The 17,931-nt window shown below is 51.7% G+C and overlaps 1 protein-coding gene across 1 annotated transcript; it reads left to right on the top strand.

The window, feature by feature from the left end:
* Positions 1 to 273: 273 nt before the first annotated feature.
* Positions 274 to 17,793, top strand: EPB42 (erythrocyte membrane protein band 4.2). Its single transcript, XM_060098320.1, has 13 exons — positions 274 to 283; positions 1,574 to 1,759; positions 2,950 to 3,180; positions 6,041 to 6,159; positions 7,085 to 7,189; positions 8,079 to 8,256; positions 8,830 to 8,968; positions 9,255 to 9,358; positions 10,135 to 10,377; positions 11,404 to 11,703; positions 14,436 to 14,590; positions 15,722 to 15,855; positions 17,631 to 17,793. Exons 1-13 carry the CDS (start codon positions 274 to 276, stop codon positions 17,791 to 17,793), a joined length of 2,067 nt encoding a protein of 688 aa, XP_059954303.1.
* Positions 17,794 to 17,931: the final 138 nt, after the last annotated feature.

Raw genomic sequence — 17,931 nt, 5'->3', positions numbered from 1 at the left:
GCCAGACATAGCCTTGTCTGGGCCTCCTGGCACAAGAGATAAAACGAGAAAGGGGAACTCCTAGCAGCTGGTCCAAGAGATACCAGACGGGAAGGAGCAGGAGAGACAAACATGTGGGGAAGCAGAAGGAAACTCCAGTATTTACAGATTCTTAAGCCAACAAAAGTGCCTTCACCATTTTCTGTCTGGAAGACAGATTCAGAGAGGAAGCTCAGAGCAACAGTTCAAGACAGGCATTTCCTATAGCCAAGTGGGTAAGAGCAGCCTGCAGCCATGGGACAAGGTGAGCCAAGCCTGCTCTCCACAGGGCTTACTGGGCTCTCAGTAGCTCCTCCATCATTACATGTTTTCATTAAAAGAAGCAGGATGGTGACGATGATGTGACCGTGACGGCGAGGTGGTAGTGGGTGCTAATGGTGGTGGAGGTGATGGTGGTAGGGCTGTAGTGGGGGGATAGTAAATGGGTGCTGCTGCTGGTGGAGGGGCTGAGGTGTGGGGGCTGGCAGTGGGTACTGGTGGTATTGGAGGTAATGGTTGTGTGGCTCTGGTGGGGAGGGTAGTAGTCGGTGCTGGCAGCAGTGGAGATGATGGAGGTGGGTTACGGTGGGAAGTGGTGGTGGGTGCTGTGGTAGCGATGGTCCTGGGAGCGTGGCTATGGAGGGGCAATAGGGTAGGTTGTTGGTGGTAAAATTGGTCGTCGTCATGATGATGGTGGTAAGATGGTGATGGTGGTTAAACGGATTTATATTCTTTATCCCAGGATCATCCTAACATGGCTCTTCTCACCGGGTTGTGGTACATCAAAGCTAAATGGGAGAGAAGGAAGGTAGGAGCCAGGGAATCCAACTAAAGGGGGCAGAGGCAGACACCAAGCCAGGAAACAGGCAATAGCAGAGAATGCAGAAATCTCAGGGGTCTCTGTTAGCACATTTACATTTACAAGTTCTCGATGTAAAGTGAGAACTGCCTGAGAGGATGTCATGATACTCACAGGCCCCCTCGTTGTAGCGTTTTTCTGGGCTGCATGGTACCACAGTTTTAATGAGCCTTTAGGTGAAAGAGCCACGTGCAATCTCGAGTAAGTTGCTTCTACTCTCTGGGCCTCACTCTTCTCACCTATAAAACAAAACAATTGGACTCAGCGATTTCAAAACCAGCTCTAAAAATTGTCTGATTGTGTTCTTAGAAAAAAACTGAGTAGGGGTGAGTGGAATTCTGGATTTTATTCATTGTTTCTGGATTGGGACCCAAAAGGGGGGTTGACAATGAGAACAAGCTTCGCTCTTATTAATAACAGTAACAGTCCTACTTAATGGGACTTACTATGTGTCTGACATGGTGCCAAGCGTATTATATACATTACCTCATTTGCTTTCCACAACCCTGCAAGGAGGGATGATTGTTCTAAGGAAGAGGAAACTGAGGCTCAGAGTAGATAAGTTACTTGCCTGAGATGGCACAGCTAGTGAGTTGAGCCAAAGATTTAAACCCTGGTCTCTGACTCCAGCGTCTCTGCATTTACTGACGTTGTCATATTTGCCTAGTCTCCATGATTTCTTTTTTTTCACAATAGGCCTGGGGATCAAGAGCTGCAACTTCCAGGCAGCAAGAAACAATGCAGAGCACCACACCAGTGACATCAGCTCCCAGCGCCTCATTGTGAGGAGGGGGCAGCCCTTCACCATCAGCCTGAACTTCTGGGCTCCAATCCGCACATTTTTGCGTACCCTGAAGAAGGTAGTCCTCATTGCACAAACTGGTGAGTGGGGCAGGCCTCGACCTCTTTGGCAGCAGGACTGGGGGTTCTTTCTCTTGCCCACCAAGGGGCACATGGTTCACACTGCACCTGGGCCTCCAGAAGTCCTGCCCACCGGCAGGGCCTGTGAGGATGAGATAATATGCATAATAAGTAGCATTTATTATGATTCAGAAGTTGCTCAGCCACATTATCACTAAGGGGTTCCTTTGTTGCGTATATAATACCAGTTTTGTAAAAAAGTCTGAATGGGATTTAACCTAGGCTAAATATAACATTTAATTGCTACTACTTGCTGAATCTGTACTACATGTCAGATTTTTTTTTTTTTTTTTTTTTTTTAGCGGTTTGCGGGCCTCTCACTGTTGTGGCCTCTCCCGTTGTGGAGCGCAGGCTCCGGATGCACAGGCTCAGCGGCCATGGCTCACGGGCCCAGCCACTCCGTGGCATGTGGGATCCTCCCAGACCGGGGCATGAACCCGTGTCCCCTGCATCGGCAGGCGGACTCCCAAACACTGCGCCACCAGGGAAGCCCTACATGTCAGATATTGAGCCAAGGGCTTTACATGCAATATCTCATTAAAACCTCACACTGGGGGCTTTCTTGGTGGTGCAGTGGTTAAGAATCCTCCTGCCAATGAAGGGGACACGGGTTCAAGCCCTGGTCCAGAAAGATCCCACATGCCGCGGAGCAACTAAGCCTGTGTGCCACAACTACTGAGCCTGCACTCTACAGCCTGCGGGCCACAACTACTGAGCCTGCGAGCCACAACTACTGAGCCCATGTGCCACAACTACTGAAGCCTGCGTGCTTAGAGCCCATGCTCTGCAACAAGAGAAGCCACCGCAATGAGAAGCCGGCGCACTGCAGCAAAGACCCAATGCAGCCAAAAATACAGAAATAAAATAAATAAGTGTATTAAAAAAAAAAACAACCTCACTTCGGCCCTATGAAAGAGGTATAATTACTACACCCATGTTATACACTATGAACCTTTTCTAGATATAGGTCCATGAGCACTGAGGACCTGTGCTCTCCCATCACCCTTTACCGCCTCCCGTTCCTGGATGGGCTGCTTTCATTCTCCTCCTAATCTAATTTTCACTTGCTCCATCTTTGTGATACTTCACTTTGTTACTCTGAGTTGTGGCAAAGAGGTCCAAATGACCAATTCTTCTCTGTGTGACTGCAGGAGAGCAGCCTTCCAAGGCCAACCGGACCCAAGCCACGTTCTCAATTTCCAGTCTTGGGGACCGGAAGTGGTGGAGTGCAATGGTGGAGGAGAGAGATGACCAGTCCTGGACTATCTCTGTGACCACACCCGCAGACGCTGTCATTGGCCACTACTCACTCCTGCTGCAGGTTTCGGGCAAGAAGCAATGCCTGGGCCAGTTCATGCTGCTCTTTAACCCCTGGAGCCGAGGTGAGTTTGGACCTTGGCCAGCCTGGGCTGCAAAGGACTCAAGGCCCCGGAGCTGGGGCGCAACTGCTCCAGGCCTCAGGGCCCAGCTCCCTCTAGGGAAGCACCAGCACTCAGCTCCTGTGGTGTCTGCCCTCTGGATGAATGGCCTCTCAGACCCAGGGTCCTCTCTTGGGGTCACCTTGGAAGAAGCAGCCCAGGGCTCCCCACTGAGAGCAGACGCTTGTCTGGTGCTGGCTCAGGCTATTTGGTCACAGGAGCTGAGACTCACTGAGATGACCCTAGGAGAACTACCCTCTTTTATAACAGGACAGGGGCCAAGAGCCGGAAAGCGCTTCAGGAAAAGAGGCAACCTGAGGGACGGGCTTCTCTGTTCCCTCCCTGCGCTCTCATAGTCTGTCTCCAGGGTGAATCCAGGTTTTGTGGCACCTGAAGTTTATATAATTTGGGGGACCCTCTTTCAGAAAAAGAACACAGAATTTTGAATTGCTAAGGCTCCTCCCTGGGCTTATAGGGGTCTGTACTTGTGGGGGGCCCAAAGCTTCAGCTTCAACCTCACAGTAAATCTTCCTTTCTGCGCTCTCTGCTTTTCTCCACTTGTCAGTTCTATCCTTACTACAGACTGCTGGGTTCTCTCCACACTGACCTATCCAAATATCTGCCTGGAGCAACAAATCAAACAGCCAGCCTCCCTAGTTCAACAGCCTCTGGGTGGACTTCCTGGGGTCAGGTGGCCTCCAGTGGCCACCTCTGGCAAAGCTCAGCTCTAGCTGTCGGGACTATTTCATCTAGAAAAGTCATCAGACACGGCTGACGTGCTCCAAACGGGAGCTAAGAGAACATTTCCTCTTCCTGCTCATTCTGAAGACTGAATCTGTCTTCCCTTTAGAATCTGCCACCCCCCACCTTAAACCTTTGTGTTCCCTGAACAGTTGTTTGGGGGACGGGAAAAGTTTCCTCCTGCTTGCCTGCCCCTGCTACGCCAGACAAGCCTTTTCCTTTCACAGCCCCATTGCAAGGCAGGGCTGTGAACAAGGGGAAGTAGAAGAACTCTTACCAGGTTCCTGCACCCCAGTACCTGAGGCCCTTTCTATATGGCACCTGAATCCCAGTGAGCTCCCTATCTCCACTTCTTTTGCCCAGGCTGGGGTTCTGCAGTACCCCTGCTTTCAGGTGGCCCTGTCTCTCCTCAGTTCAGGCCCTTTGCTTCTGCTCCAAGGGGTTTGGCAGGTTGAACAATGGATGGGAACTAGTGTCCACTGAGGTGCCCTTGCCCCATGTGGGTGAGTGTGGATTCAGGGCCCCTTCCGCTGGGGGAGGCCCCATGGCTCTCCGTACACTGAAAGACCCTCAAGCCATTTCCCTCCAAAACTGAGGCTTTAGTGTACCTGCCTCGCTGACTCTGAGCCCACATCCAGAGCTAGACCCTGATGGCCAGAGCAAAGACACAGCAAAGACAGTTCTGGGACAGTGCTTGGTTCAGAGGGAGCTCACAGTTTTGACTCAGTGCCAGGATTCTTGCCTCCATGCCTGGCTTCTAGGGACCTGTGTAGGGAAGGCCTCTCTATGGGGGTGAGGGAGGCGTGGAGGGGGGCAGTGTCTGTCTGGCCAGGAGTGAGTTGTTGGCACTGCTCACCTGGGAGGTAAGAGATTTTCAGAGATTATCTGGGATTCAGTCTCAGCATACTTGGAGATGGGGATCTCCTGGATTCAAAAGGAAATTTTGCATCCTGTAATGAAAGAGTCCTATTCATAAGCAGGGACTTTATAAAGGGGGGAGGGGCTACACCCAAGCAGAGAAGAGGAGGGGCTGCTACCTATGCTCTGAAAATGTACTTCCCAGAGCCTGCAGGGCCTGGGGCCAAACACCTTGGTTTAAAGTGATTTCCAAAGAAGTGATGTCCAGCTGACTTCACAGACAGTACTAAGGATGGAGGGGCAGGGGCCCAGGTCTCCTTGGGCCCATGGTTCTGTGATCTCTGTCCCAGGTTTTTCAGGGATTCCTGATTTCTAATATGCCATCCTTCTTTTACTTTGAGTACCCTCATCCCAGTTGGATCCTGGGGGATGGTTTGGAAATCCTCTTCTCTTTCTAGTCTCCAGGAACTAGTCTACCACCCCCCACTTCACCCCTAGCACCAGGCAGAGGGAGACACTTGGCAAGCAGAGCAGGTCCCTCTGCTGCTCCCAGCTTCCTAGAGTGGGTGATGGCCTCCTTAAAGCCCCTACCCTCCTCATGATCCCCAGCCCAACCCTTGGATGAAGACAGCAGGAGAGGCAACGGGGAGAGACCATAGGAGTCCCAGACCCACTTGGACACCCTGGGTGGAAACTAATGCTCTGGCTACCACTCCACACATACCTGCTCAAATTCCCTTCTGCTCATATTCCCTTCTGCTCATGCCTGTCAACATGTTTGACTGGTTTTTCGGAATCACTTTTTTTTTTTTTTTTGGTTGAACTTGTGAGAGAGAGAGAGAGAGAGAGAGAGAGAGACATAACAGGCCCCCTGGGACGCTCCCTGGGCTGTTGCCAAATTCTCTTGGTTCAGTAGCACTCTGGCTGCAAGTATCTTCGGGAACCAGTAGGCCTTTTAAGGTTGGATTGTTCCTGTTGGCTGGCTGACCATGAAGGCCACCATGGCTGACCCAGGGACTCTGACCCCCTTCCCCACTCTTACCAGAGAGGAGCCTGGATCCCAGTGTGGGGTGAAAAGAGGGGGTTCCTCCTCAGTCCCCATCAGGCCTGGAGCTGAAGAGAAGGCCTGCAGCTGGATCCCACCTGAGCATGGAGGGCAGAGGCCTGGAGGTGGAGGGCAAGCCCAGTATCCCACAGAGCCTCATTCCTGCGTGCTTCTCTCCAGAGGATGCTGTGTTCCTGGCGAATGAAGCTCAACGCAGGGAGTACTTGCTGAACCAGAACGGCCTCATCTTCCTGGGCACAGCTGACTGCATCCAGGCTGAGCCCTGGGACTTTGGCCAGGTACAGGGGCCTCCGGGGAAGCCTGGGGGACAGTGAGTGTCCCATAACCTTCAGTACTCAGGTCAAACAGAGTGGCCAGGTCCAAACTCCCCTGGTCATGAGGCCATTTCTTTATGCAGTTTCAGCCCCGTGGTACCTCTCTTCCCTCAGAGCCACACTAGACCATCCTCCACAGCTTCCAGAGTTATCTTCCTAAAGACGATGCAAATCAAACCTCTGTTAAATCCCCACCATCTACAGGATAAAAAACAAATCCCCGGGCTTGACACACAAGGCTCTTCACAGCCGGGCCACTGCTTTCCTTTCCCCAAGAGCCACTCCATGCTCCAGCCCCTGGCCATCCCTTGAATGTACAGGCTGAATGTTCCCTCTGCCAGGAATACCTTCCCTCCCTTATCCCCTGGAAAACTCCTACCCATCTTTTAAGGCCCTCTGAAAGCCTTCCCCAGCCCCCAGAGGCAGAGTGACTCTCTCCACTGTGCTCCCTGGGTGGGCATCTCTCCTAGAGTCCTGGCCACGTTGCTGAGATCTGTAGACTAAGCGGCCACATGTCCCCCTCACTCCTAACCCCGGGCTCCTCAAGAGCAGGAGCTGCCGTCTTATCTGCCCCCACACAGGACTGCCCTGTCAGGGGCAGTGGGAGCAAATGACATGGAAAACGATAGAAATGAAAACACTCGACACAGCCCTGGCGCTCAAGAGCTCACGCTATCAGGAGGCAGACAACAGAAGAGGCAAAGGGCTGGAGTGCCAGGCACAGGGGCCAGGCAGCCCTGGGGGCAGAGGAAAAAGCCAGAACTCCCTAGGGGGCAAGGCAGGAAGGAGTGGAGCCTGAGTCTGGAGAAGGACGAGGGGACGGGGTTGACTTGTGGGAGGAATGCCTGACCTGCACACCCACCATCATGGCCCTGTGTGGTTCTTATAGCTCGAGGAGGATGTCATCGACCTCAGCCTGGACTTACTGAGCGTGGACAAGCGGGTGGAGAAGTGGGGCAACCCCGTGCATGTGGCCCGTGTCTTGGGCGCATTGGTGAGTGAGGACAGGGCCGGGAGGGGGAGGCCACGAGACGGCAGCCCTCTGACAGAACTGCCCCACCTCTACGTCCCTGGCAATCTTCAAATCACAAGTGGTCCCCTCCTCCCAGGGTGTGGGGGACAGTCCTTAAAGAAGGTTCTGAGTGAGGAGGGAAGGACAGTAGCACCCACAGGGGAGAGAAAAGCACAGGGAGGTGTCACCCCTCAGGACACAAGCCAGCAAGGACTATAACTGGCCTGGATTTCCTTGGAGTGCTCCCCCCTCCCTTCCTCCCCACCCCCAGCCCAACCTGGGGGCTTAGGTCCCTGGGAGGAAGGGGGTCAGGTCCATCTTACCCAGTGTTTGCTGCTAAGGTGGTCAAAGGAATTTGCTCTCATTTCTAAATTATTCCCACGAAGGTAGCTTGGTGCTTTTCTGTTGTCCTTGAAAGTTCTCTCACAGGAATAACGTGTTCCGCATTTCCTCATGTGGCTCCGTCCACGCCTCTGAAGAGCTGGTGAGGGCCAGGGCCAGCCTGCGAGGGGGGAGGAAGCTTGGGATGCGTGGGCCTCGAGGCCCCAGGTGCAAACACTTACAAGGAATGGGAGCCAGGCAGGCCAAGGAGTAGCGAAAGCCCTCCCGCGAGGGGCAGCCCTCCTGCCGCTCTTGTGTCCTGAGTTTTGTTTTTCACTACGGTCCATGAACCCCTGCTTCTGGAGGACTTGTTAAAAAGGAGGATTCCCAGGAATTCCCTGGCGGTCCAGTGGTTAGGGCTCAGTGCTTTTACTGCCCAGGGACACGCAGGTGTAACAAGTTCCAGGTGATTGCCATGCAGGTGGTCTGTTCACCACGCTTGGAGAACTGTGATGAGCCCTCCTTGCCCACCCACATTTCCCCCAAACAGCTGCACGCCCTCAAGGAGAAGTGTGTCCTGCCCACCCCGCAGACCCAGACCACCGAGGAAAGGGCCTTGCTGAACAAGCGCCGGGGCAGCACGCCCATCCTGCGGCAGTGGGTCAAAGGCCAGGGGAGGCCCGTGTATGATGGTCAGGCCTGGGTGTTGGCCGCCGTTGCTTGCACAGGTACAGAGCAGGCTTGCCTGCCGCACCCAAACGTCCCCTTGGCGACGGCCAGTGTCTGCCCTGCTTCGTGGGTTGCCGCTCCTCCACCCGCAGCACTTCCCCGCCTCCATCACACCCATAACTGCTTCCGGTGCACCGTCTGGCCAAGAAACCAGCTACTTATCCTGAGCAGCTCCTCCCAACCAGCTGCTGCTCCTTCTGCCCCTTCGGCAAAGTGGGGCCCATCTGGCGAGCTCTGCTCCCAAACTCACTTCTGCCCGAAGCTTCCCTTGGCCCTGCCCCAGGAAAGCAAGCCCTGCTGTGTATACTGTAAGCCTCGCTCCGCTGTGTACTCTGCCTGCTGTCTAACTGCTTTGTTCGTCATTTCTGGGCCCTCATATGGCCTGGGTCTGGCTGGTGTCAATTCTAACTTTCTGGTGCCTGTGCCCCTTCTCTTTTCACAATGTCACTTGGCATTTAAGATAGTGAAAGGGCCCGGTGTCCAGAGGAGACCCTGAAAATGCTAGCCATGTACCCTGCCCCCCCCATCCCAGGCCTCTCTGGTGCCCTGACCCCCTGCCCCCTTCCATGCAGTGCTGCGAGGCCTGGGAATCCCTGCCCGCGTCGTTACCACGTTCACCTCAGCCCAGGGCACTGGCGGGGGCCTGCTCGTAGATGAGTACTACAGTGAGGAGGGGCTTCAGAATGGAGAAGGCCACAGAGGCAGAATCTGGTGAGAAGCCCGAAGGGGATAAGGTCCCAGACCTGGAAGGGCTCCAAGCCCGTGGGGTGTCACCATGGGAACCCCAAGTGGCCCTGCTGAGAGTAGGCCTTCAAGACTCTTGAAGGCAGGATGCTGACGGTCAGGGTGAGTTGTGGAGTGCATGCCCCTTCCCAGGAGTGTTGCAACCACTTTTATGCGGCATCCTCCTATCCCCCTAGTAACAGCTCTGTCATTTCTAGGACCGCTTCGGGACTCTTTTTTTCCCCACTTGAATTGCTTCCTTTGCTACCTTCAGGATCTTCCAGACTTCCACGGAGTGCTGGATGGCTCGGCCTGCTCTGCCCCAGGGTTATGAGGGATGGCAGATTCTGCACCCGAGTGCCCCTAATGGAGGTGGAGGTAAAGCCTGGGCATGGGCCCAGGACTTCCCTGGGCTGCACAGAGCTGCATGAGGACAAGCAGTCCTTCGGAGAGGAAAGAGGGGCAGCAGGTGGTCCAAAGGGGGTCTGCATCCCCTAAAACAGGAGAAGCGCCAGGAATGATAGTGACCAGCAGAATGCTGACCTGATGCCCGCAGGCTCAAGGGAACAAGTGCATTAGCCATGTTGGCCCCAAGGTCTCAGGGAGACTAGCCCCCTTCAGAGCAACAGGTGAGGGAGCTGAGTCTCATGGAAGGGCAGAGGGTCTTAAGACAGCTTGTAGAGTGGGACTTCTGGGGTTCTGGATGTGGATGAAGAGGATATCAGGATAGGCTCAAGCTCATCTGAATTCCTGAAGGAATTCAGGAGTTATAAAAGGATGGCTCTTCGTTTCCCAGGAACAGAACTGTCACAGAGCCTGGCACATAGGAAGTGCTCAGCAAAGGCAACCTATTCCTATCATGTCTGTAGTCAAGCTGGCTTAGGAACTCCCGTGTACTCTGTACCTCTGAGGTTATTACCTGTCCAGTTTCTGAGAGGGCTCCTGCTCTAGGCCATGACCAAAAAGTGTTGTCGCTAAATAGTGAGTTTCACCTCAGCAGTGCCCTCTCAGAAACCTTGCCTAGTGCCCACCTCTGACCTTGATCCCAGGGGAGGGACAATAGGGCATAGGATGGGGACTGCTGTTGTACAGCTCTGACCCAAGCTGAGGTCTGGGCATGGTTCCTCTCACTCACCGACTTTTCTCCCCCTCAGTCCTGGAGGCCTGTGATCTGGTCCCAGTCAAAGCAGTCAAGGAGGGGACGCTGGGGCTGACCCCTGCAGTATCAGACATTTTTGCCTCGATAAACGCCTCATGTGTGGTCTGGAAGTGCCATGAGGATGGGACACTGGAGCTGACCGACTCCAACACTAAGTATGTGGGCAACAACATCAGCACCAAGGGTGTGGACTGTGACCGCTGTGAGGACATCACGCAGAACTACAAGTATCCTGAAGGTACTCGGCAGAGGAGGGCCCTGAAACAGCAACAGGAGGAAAAGAATGGGCCAGACACACACAGGCCAAAGAGAGGTCCTTTTCCCATCATAGAAAACAGGATTTCTCAACCCTATTTGACATTATTCACATTTTGGACTGGCTGACTTCGTTGTGGAGGGCTGTGCACCATAGGACATTCAGCAGCATTCCTGGCCTCTATCCACTAGATGCCAGCTCCCCCTCAACCACTGCCACCAGTTGTGACAACCAGAAATGTCTCCCAACATTTCCAGATGTCCCCTGGGGGCACAACTGCCCCCAGTTAAGAACCACTGCTATACAACGGCACAGTTAATACCAAGCCCAGCTGCCAAGAGACGTTCTCTCTCTTCTGCTCTCCTTCAGCACCCCTCCAGACTGATTTGGAGCCCACCACTGCACTGTCCACCCATTTGTCCAAACAAGAAGGCCTGCACTGTCCTTGAGTCTCCCCCATCACCACCCCACTGTACTCTCACACCCATCTCCTCATCTCCTTCCCCATTGCCTGTAGGTCATCCAGGGCCTCATCATCTCTCGTCTAAAGTATTGCAGCAGCCTCCTAACTAGACCCCCGCCTCCAGCCTCCCCATCATTACTCCATTTTCAACTTACAGTTTCCAGAATGAGCTTCCCAAGACACAAATATAATTATGTTACAGAATATTCCTGCTCCACAATATTCCATGGCCTCCATTGCCCTTGGAATAAGTCCAAACTTCTTCACTTAGGAAGGTTCAAGTCCCTGCAACTTGTACAAAAACTAGCTCTCTCACCGTTCAAGGGGCAAATTCATAGAACTTGAAGAACTTGATCCGTGAGTGGCTTGGAAGAGATACACTGTATCTGTGGTGGGTCAGCTACATACGGACCTAGAGGTTTGCAAAGCTCATGTGGCTTTGGCATTTGAGCAGCAGCGGGGAAATGAACCTTAATCCTGGGCTGCTATTAAAAGGGTCTACACCTGCTGGGTAAGAGTCCTGCTTTGTTTATTCCATTCTTCAGGATCTCTTCAAAAAAAAGAGGTGCTGGAGAAGGTCCAGGAAAACAGAATGAAACATGGGAAAGACGATGGCATCCATCCTCCCAGTCTCGAGACTGATGATCCTCTACATTTCTTCTTGGAAGCACCCAGCTCCCTAGCCCTGGGAGGGGACGCCCGGTTCTCTGTGAACTTGTTAAACCCTAGTGACCATGATAAAGAAGTGCAGCTGGCCGTTGGGCTGCAGGCAGTGTACTACAATGGTGTCCTTGCTGCCAAGCTCTGGACGAAGAAGCTTGTCCTTATACTTAGTGCCAACTCAGGTAACTCTCTACCGCCCCCCTCCCCAGACACTCCACACACCCAGCTCCTGCCCTGGGCAGGCAGCAGCCATACAGCACCCCCTGCAGATCTGAAGAGATAGCATCTAGCCCCTGGTGTGCCCTCTCTCTCTCTCTTTCTCTCTTTCTCATTCAACACATATTTATTGAGCTTCACACAGGGAAAAAACCCTACAATTCTGGTTGCAGTTATATAAGCAAACAGACGGTGTGAGAAGCAGTGTAAGAAGTGCTTGATAAGGTAAACAGAGTACAATGGCGGGTTAGCGTCTTACCCAGGCTGGAGCAGGCTGCCCCCAGGTAAATCGGGCTGCCCTCGGTCTTGAAGGTTGAGTAGGACAGTGTCAGACAGAAAAGTGGGTCAAGGGCATTCCAGGAAGAAGGGACATATGCTCAGGTTCTTCCTCCTCCTTCAGATTCTTATTTAATTGATTTGGGATGGGATCCAGGCACTGGTATTTTTTCAGAGCTCCCTGGGTTATTCTAGGGTCGAAATTCCCTGGACTAGAGCAGTTGTTCTCCAACTTTGCTGCATATCAGAACCACCTGGGGGAAGTTTGATGCTCAGCCTGCACCCCAGACCAATTAAGTCAGAAACTCTACGGTTTGGCCCAAACATCAAAAAAAAATTTAAAGTCCTTGGGTGATTCCAATGTGCAGGCAAGAGAATCAGTGGAATAGTGCTTGTCTATGTGATTGCAGCAGCCTCCTGACCGGTCCCTCCTGCCTCCAGTCCCTCCACCCTGTTCCCTTTCCAAGGGAGGGAGGGATGGAGTGGGGGAGTGGTGTGAGAGCTGGACAAGGCCAGATCATGAAGGGGCTTGTAGGTCCTGCTGAGTAGTTTGGGTTTTGTTCTCCGGGCAGTGGGGAGCTGGTGGGAGGTTTTAACCAGGGGAGTCAATGTGATCAGAAATTCATGGGCAGAATGGAATGGAAGGGGTCGTATTAGAGTCGTGATTCTCAACCTTGGATGCACGTTGAATCACCTGGGGAATTTAAAAAATGCTGATGCTTGGGCCTCACCGTCAGAGTCTGTTATAATTGATTTGGGGTGTGGCCTGGCACTGGGATTGTTTTATAAAGCTTCCCATATGATTCTAACGTACATCCAATGTCGACAACCACTGGATTGGAGGTTGGAAGGTTTTGTAATAATCAAGCCAAGAAATGAAGGACAAACTAAACTAGCAGCACCTTTCAAATGAAGTCATATTGAAGAGGTGGGCTAGATTGAATTCGTGTATGTGGGGAGAGGGTGCTTCCAGTTTGGGTGAGCCTCCAGAATACAGCAAATGGGGAAGAGCAGGTTTGGGGAGAAAGACGTTGAGTTCTGTTTGTGGCATGTTGGATTTGAAAGCCCATAAGACATCCAAGCTGTGACGGCCAGTAGGCAGCTGGAAACCTAAACCTGGTATGCAAGATAAAGGCCTGGATGGGGGTGGGGGGAGTGGGAGAGGACTGTGAGAGGGTGAGGAGGAAACCCAGGCAGCACCAGCATGTTGGGGTGCAGGGGGCAGTCAGGGAAAGAGCAGAGTGAGAGACTGAGAAGTGAAAGAGAGGATGGGGGCACGAAGCAAGGTCAGCAGAGAGGCCATGAGAGGTCAGGGCTGAAAAGCGTCCACTGACAGAGTGGTCTGACAGAGAAGCAATGGCAAAGACTAGGTTCCTGGGGCTTAAACAGATTGAGAGTTGAGGAAGTGAGACAAGGTGTGCAGTCCTTCCTGGAAGAATGGATGGAAAAAGAAGGGAGATCTGGTGGTAGTCAGCCAGGGACACTGGGGAGGAGGGTGTTGTTTGTTTTCTTTTAAGATGAGAGACAGCTGAATCCACTTATATGCTGAGGAAGAATCAGCAGAGAGAAAAAGACAGAAACCTCAGGAGAGATGGGTTATAATTGATGGTGCAACCCTTGGGGAAATGAGAGGCAACTAGAATAATTATAGCTCACATTTATCAAGCACTTATTTTTGGCAAACATGGTGTTAAGTGTTCTATATGCATCATCTCATTTATCCTAACGACCTTATGAGGCAGGAATCATTATTATCCCACTTTACAGATGAGGAGACCGAGACACAGAGAGTTAAATAATTTGCCCAAAGTTACACAGCTAAGCAGTGGTGGGGTCAGGGTGGGGCACTGATTTAAAAAGCAAAGGACTGGACTTGGACAGGGGGGATGCCTCACCCTCCGGTGGGGGGGGGGTTAACAGCAGGGGTAGATGTCTACGTCTGTAGGTTGCGAATGAGAACATGAGCTCGAGAGGCTTCCTCAAGGACAAAAGATGGCTTCATTTTCTCTGCAAAAGGGAAAGAGCAGAAGCAGGGACTAAGCATACATATATTCAGCCACGGCTGGGCGGCAGGTCTGAGACCAGCACTTAATGACTGTCTCATGAACCACAAGCCGTCCCTCCAGGTAGGCGTTATTATTAGACAAGGAAACAGGCTCCAAGAGCTTCACTTGATCTAGTTCACAGGGGCCCTTTCCCCAGCCCTGTGGAGGTGGTCCATCAAGAGTGTTAGTGGCGGCGGTGATGGCGGTCATGGGTGGGTTCTTGACTGAGTTCAATTCTGAAATTGCTGTGAGGAATGAGGCATCTTTCTGGCTTCAGTGAGGTCCCGACTCCTTTGCGTTGTGTGTGAAACTACTGCTTGTTTCCAGGGCGCATGCACTCACCCCTGGGCACTGACTCCACCTGTCATATGTTTCAGCTGAGAAAATCTCCACCTTCTTGTCCTTCTCCAATTTTAAACAAAACCCGCCAGAGAATAGTTTCCTCAGACTCACCGCTATGGCAACACACTCCAGCCTTACCTGCTTTGCTCAGCAAGACATCGCCATTTGCAGACCACACCTTGCCATCGAGGTAGGCACCAGTCCTTCCCCATATCACTGGCGTTTGCCGCTACTCAGGTCCCCGTTTCAGAAGGCACCGAGCCCCTCAAGCTTCAGAGCAGGTGACCGTGCTGAAGAACTACCAGGAAATGCTGGGTTGAGAGCTCCTTCTCTTGAAAGATATGGTTTCTTATACATGCTATTAACGTTTAAATCTTCCAACTTCAGTTCAGATTAAGTTTTCTAAAATTGGGGTCTTCCCAGTTGCTGCCTCCATACTTACAGAGATAATAACAGCCTATGTTTATTTAGCACTTTGTGCATGTGCCAATGTATTTTCACCTCATTTACTTCTTTTAATACAAAAGCCCTGGGAGGTGGAATTGTTCCCATTGTTCAGAGGAGGAAACAGTCCCAGAGAGCGTCATGCCCACAATCATAAAAATAGGACATTTTAGAGGCTTAGGGCTCTTGGTCCATTACTCTTTCCACATGTCTACCCAGACCGAAACGAACGTGACCTGGTCTCTGCTCTGGAAGAGGTTATTACAGTTGGGCAAGGGAGACACAACGTGTGGTTTTTTACGTCAGAGCTTTAGGAGAGGTACAAAGTCGCTCTGGGACAAGTGAAGTAAAGGGGATTGATTCCAGCTGGTGGGTTTGGGGAAGACTTCATGGAGGATGTGGCATTTGTGTTGGGCCTTGAAAAATGGGTAAGCTTTCAGTGCAGGGGTGGGGGAAGGCTGTTGCAGACAGAAGGCTGAGTAAAGAGGCCCAAAGGAGGGGAGCCTGAGGGGTGCACTGAGGCTCTGAAAGTGTCCGAAGAGGCTGGGGTGTCTTGCAGTCAGGGGAGGCACAGATGAGCCAGCGGGTAGATTGGGGGCAGATCAGGAAGGGCTCTGAATGCCAACCGAAGCTGGATTCTGAGGACAATGGGAAACCCTCCAAAGTTTCTAAGTGAGGGAAAGGCACCATCAGAGGTTGTCAGTGATGGGTCAAGGGTGAGAGTAAATGCAGGAAGAGCAGGTAGAGGGGTAGAGAAGTCAGCTTTGGAGTTTGGGTGAGGATGGCAGAGCTAGGAGAGTAACTGAGGAGGCTTCAGGGAGGGTGGCCAGGAGGGGAAGGAGTGACTGCAGCTCTGTGCTCTTGGCATCTCCCACAGATGCCAGAGACAGCAGAGCAACATCAGCCCCTTACAGCCTCAGTCAGCATCCATAACTCCTTAGATGCTCCCATGAAGGGCTGTGTGATCTCCATCTTCGGAAGGGGACTCATTCACAGAGAGAAGAGCTACAGGTAAGAGACCGCAAGCTTCTCAACCCACAAAAACATCTCAACTGGTCAGAAAGGCAGGAACCCAAGATCGATGACTGTCTCTTTGCTTTGTCTGTGGAGACAGAGCAAATACCTGCCAGAGTTGAACTAAAGGATTAGGGCCTCTCTCATCCTGGGGCCACCAAGGTGGGTGCAGGAGTGACGGCGGAGGCTCTGTGCCTCTCGGGCACCTGATGCTGGCCGCGGCCCTGGTCACACAGGGAAAGCCTGGTATTGCCGATGAATGCAGGTGAGGGGGTTAGGGCTGGGTGGGAGGGAACGCCACAGGGAGGGTAGGCTGCCTCTCAGTGAAGCCAGAGAACTGCATTCTACTAGCGACAACACAATACAGATTTTATTTACACATTCTCTTTTACTCCTATTCCCTACCCCCATTCCCACTACCACCCTTCATATCCCTTTTTTAGTATGTATAAAATGAGTACTGTTGCTTCATGAGTACTGTATTCTTAACTTACGTAAATGGTGTTACGTCTAATTTCTTTTTCTCGTTTTTACGATTCACCCACGTCAAGTCCATTGCTTCTGCTGCATATTACTCCATCGTGTACACCCCCGATTTCCTACCACGCCACTCCACAGCGCCTCCAACTCTCGGACACTACAAATATACGTCCCCTTACATACTCGCCTGAAAATCTGTGGGAGGTGGGGGGAAATACACGCAGGAACGGAGTTGCTGAGACATAGGATATGACCTGGTTTGACCACGTGCTATCAGATTGGCTTGCATAATGGCTGCAAGAGTCTACAACTCTCTCCAGCAGTACTTGACAGTTTCTATCTTCCTACCATTCCTCCACTCTTGGCAATACCCAGCTTTGTCTTTTTTTCCAGTCTAACAGGATAAGGTAATATCTCATTATTGTTTTAATTTGTAACTCTTCATATGTTTATTAGCCTTTTCTATTTCCTCCTCTGAATAGTTTGCTTTTAACTTTGCCCACTTTTCTTTTGGTGTTCCTTTATTCCTTGTTGATTTGTGTGTGTGTGTGTATACACAAACCCTGTATAGTCTAGATTAGTGCCTTGTTGGTTTTAGATGTTGTATCTTCATTCATTATTGCTCCTTCTCTCATGATGTCCACGGCATCCTCTGCTGAATACATACATACAGTTTAGAGTTCATGATGCCTACTCCTACCACCCCCTGAGGTCCCTCACAGGTTGTCTGGTTGTTAAGCCACTGCCTCAGCCTCAAGAAACTCAGTGGGTCAGTCTTGCCCATAAGTTGAGAGGAGGGACTACCAACATTTAACCAGACTTGTGTTCTCCCAGCTCAATTGTGGCGCAAAGCTCCTCAAAAAAATCTGCACCATTCCCTCAGTCAACATAAGAGGGTCCACAGGCAGACTAGAAGGTTGCTGATAGGGCTGCAAAACACCACCTGTTGACATACTGACATCTCAATATGCCCACTGGATCCACTGCAGTTAGCAACGAGGGTTCCAAAACAGCCTTCCCAAACATACTAAGAACGGGACCAGACTGAAGTCACAGGTGAAACAATAGATGCAACTTGGAAGCCCTTAGAATAGGATCAAACATACAACTGCTCACCATAGGAGGCTCCTGCCTTCCATCCCCTTCAAACCTTCTCTGTTTTAACAGCAAGGTACTTGGATGTTTATTTCTTCAGAGTCCACTTCTTTAAGCAGGTAAGGATGAGAGTCACTGGGACCAGCAAAGCAATGACCCTGGGAAAGAACTAGCACCTGCCTTTTCCTTTATTTCAGATTAAGTTCGGTGCAGCCTGGAAACACCTTGCGCACCCAACTCGAGTTCACACCAATGCAGGTGGGGATCCAGAGGCTCACTGTGGAAATGGACTGCAACATGTTCCAGAACCTAACCAACTTCAGAAGTGTCACTGTGGTAGCCCCTGAAACTCCAGCTTAAACTTCCAGCTCCAGCATCACTCTCCCCAACCACCCCTTGAATCTACAATCTAAAACCGAATGTGCTGGAAAGAGAAACTCTGCTTATCAGACAAGTGGATCTCTGTTCAGGTTGAGCAGAAGGGTGACCAAGAACAAA

This window comes from Mesoplodon densirostris, chromosome 4, assembly GCF_025265405.1.
Source record: "Mesoplodon densirostris isolate mMesDen1 chromosome 4, mMesDen1 primary haplotype, whole genome shotgun sequence".
Lineage (NCBI taxonomy): Eukaryota > Metazoa > Chordata > Mammalia > Artiodactyla > Ziphiidae > Mesoplodon > Mesoplodon densirostris.
The sequence above is the reverse complement of the archived record's forward strand: the minus strand, read 5'-3'. Positions and strand labels throughout refer to the sequence as shown.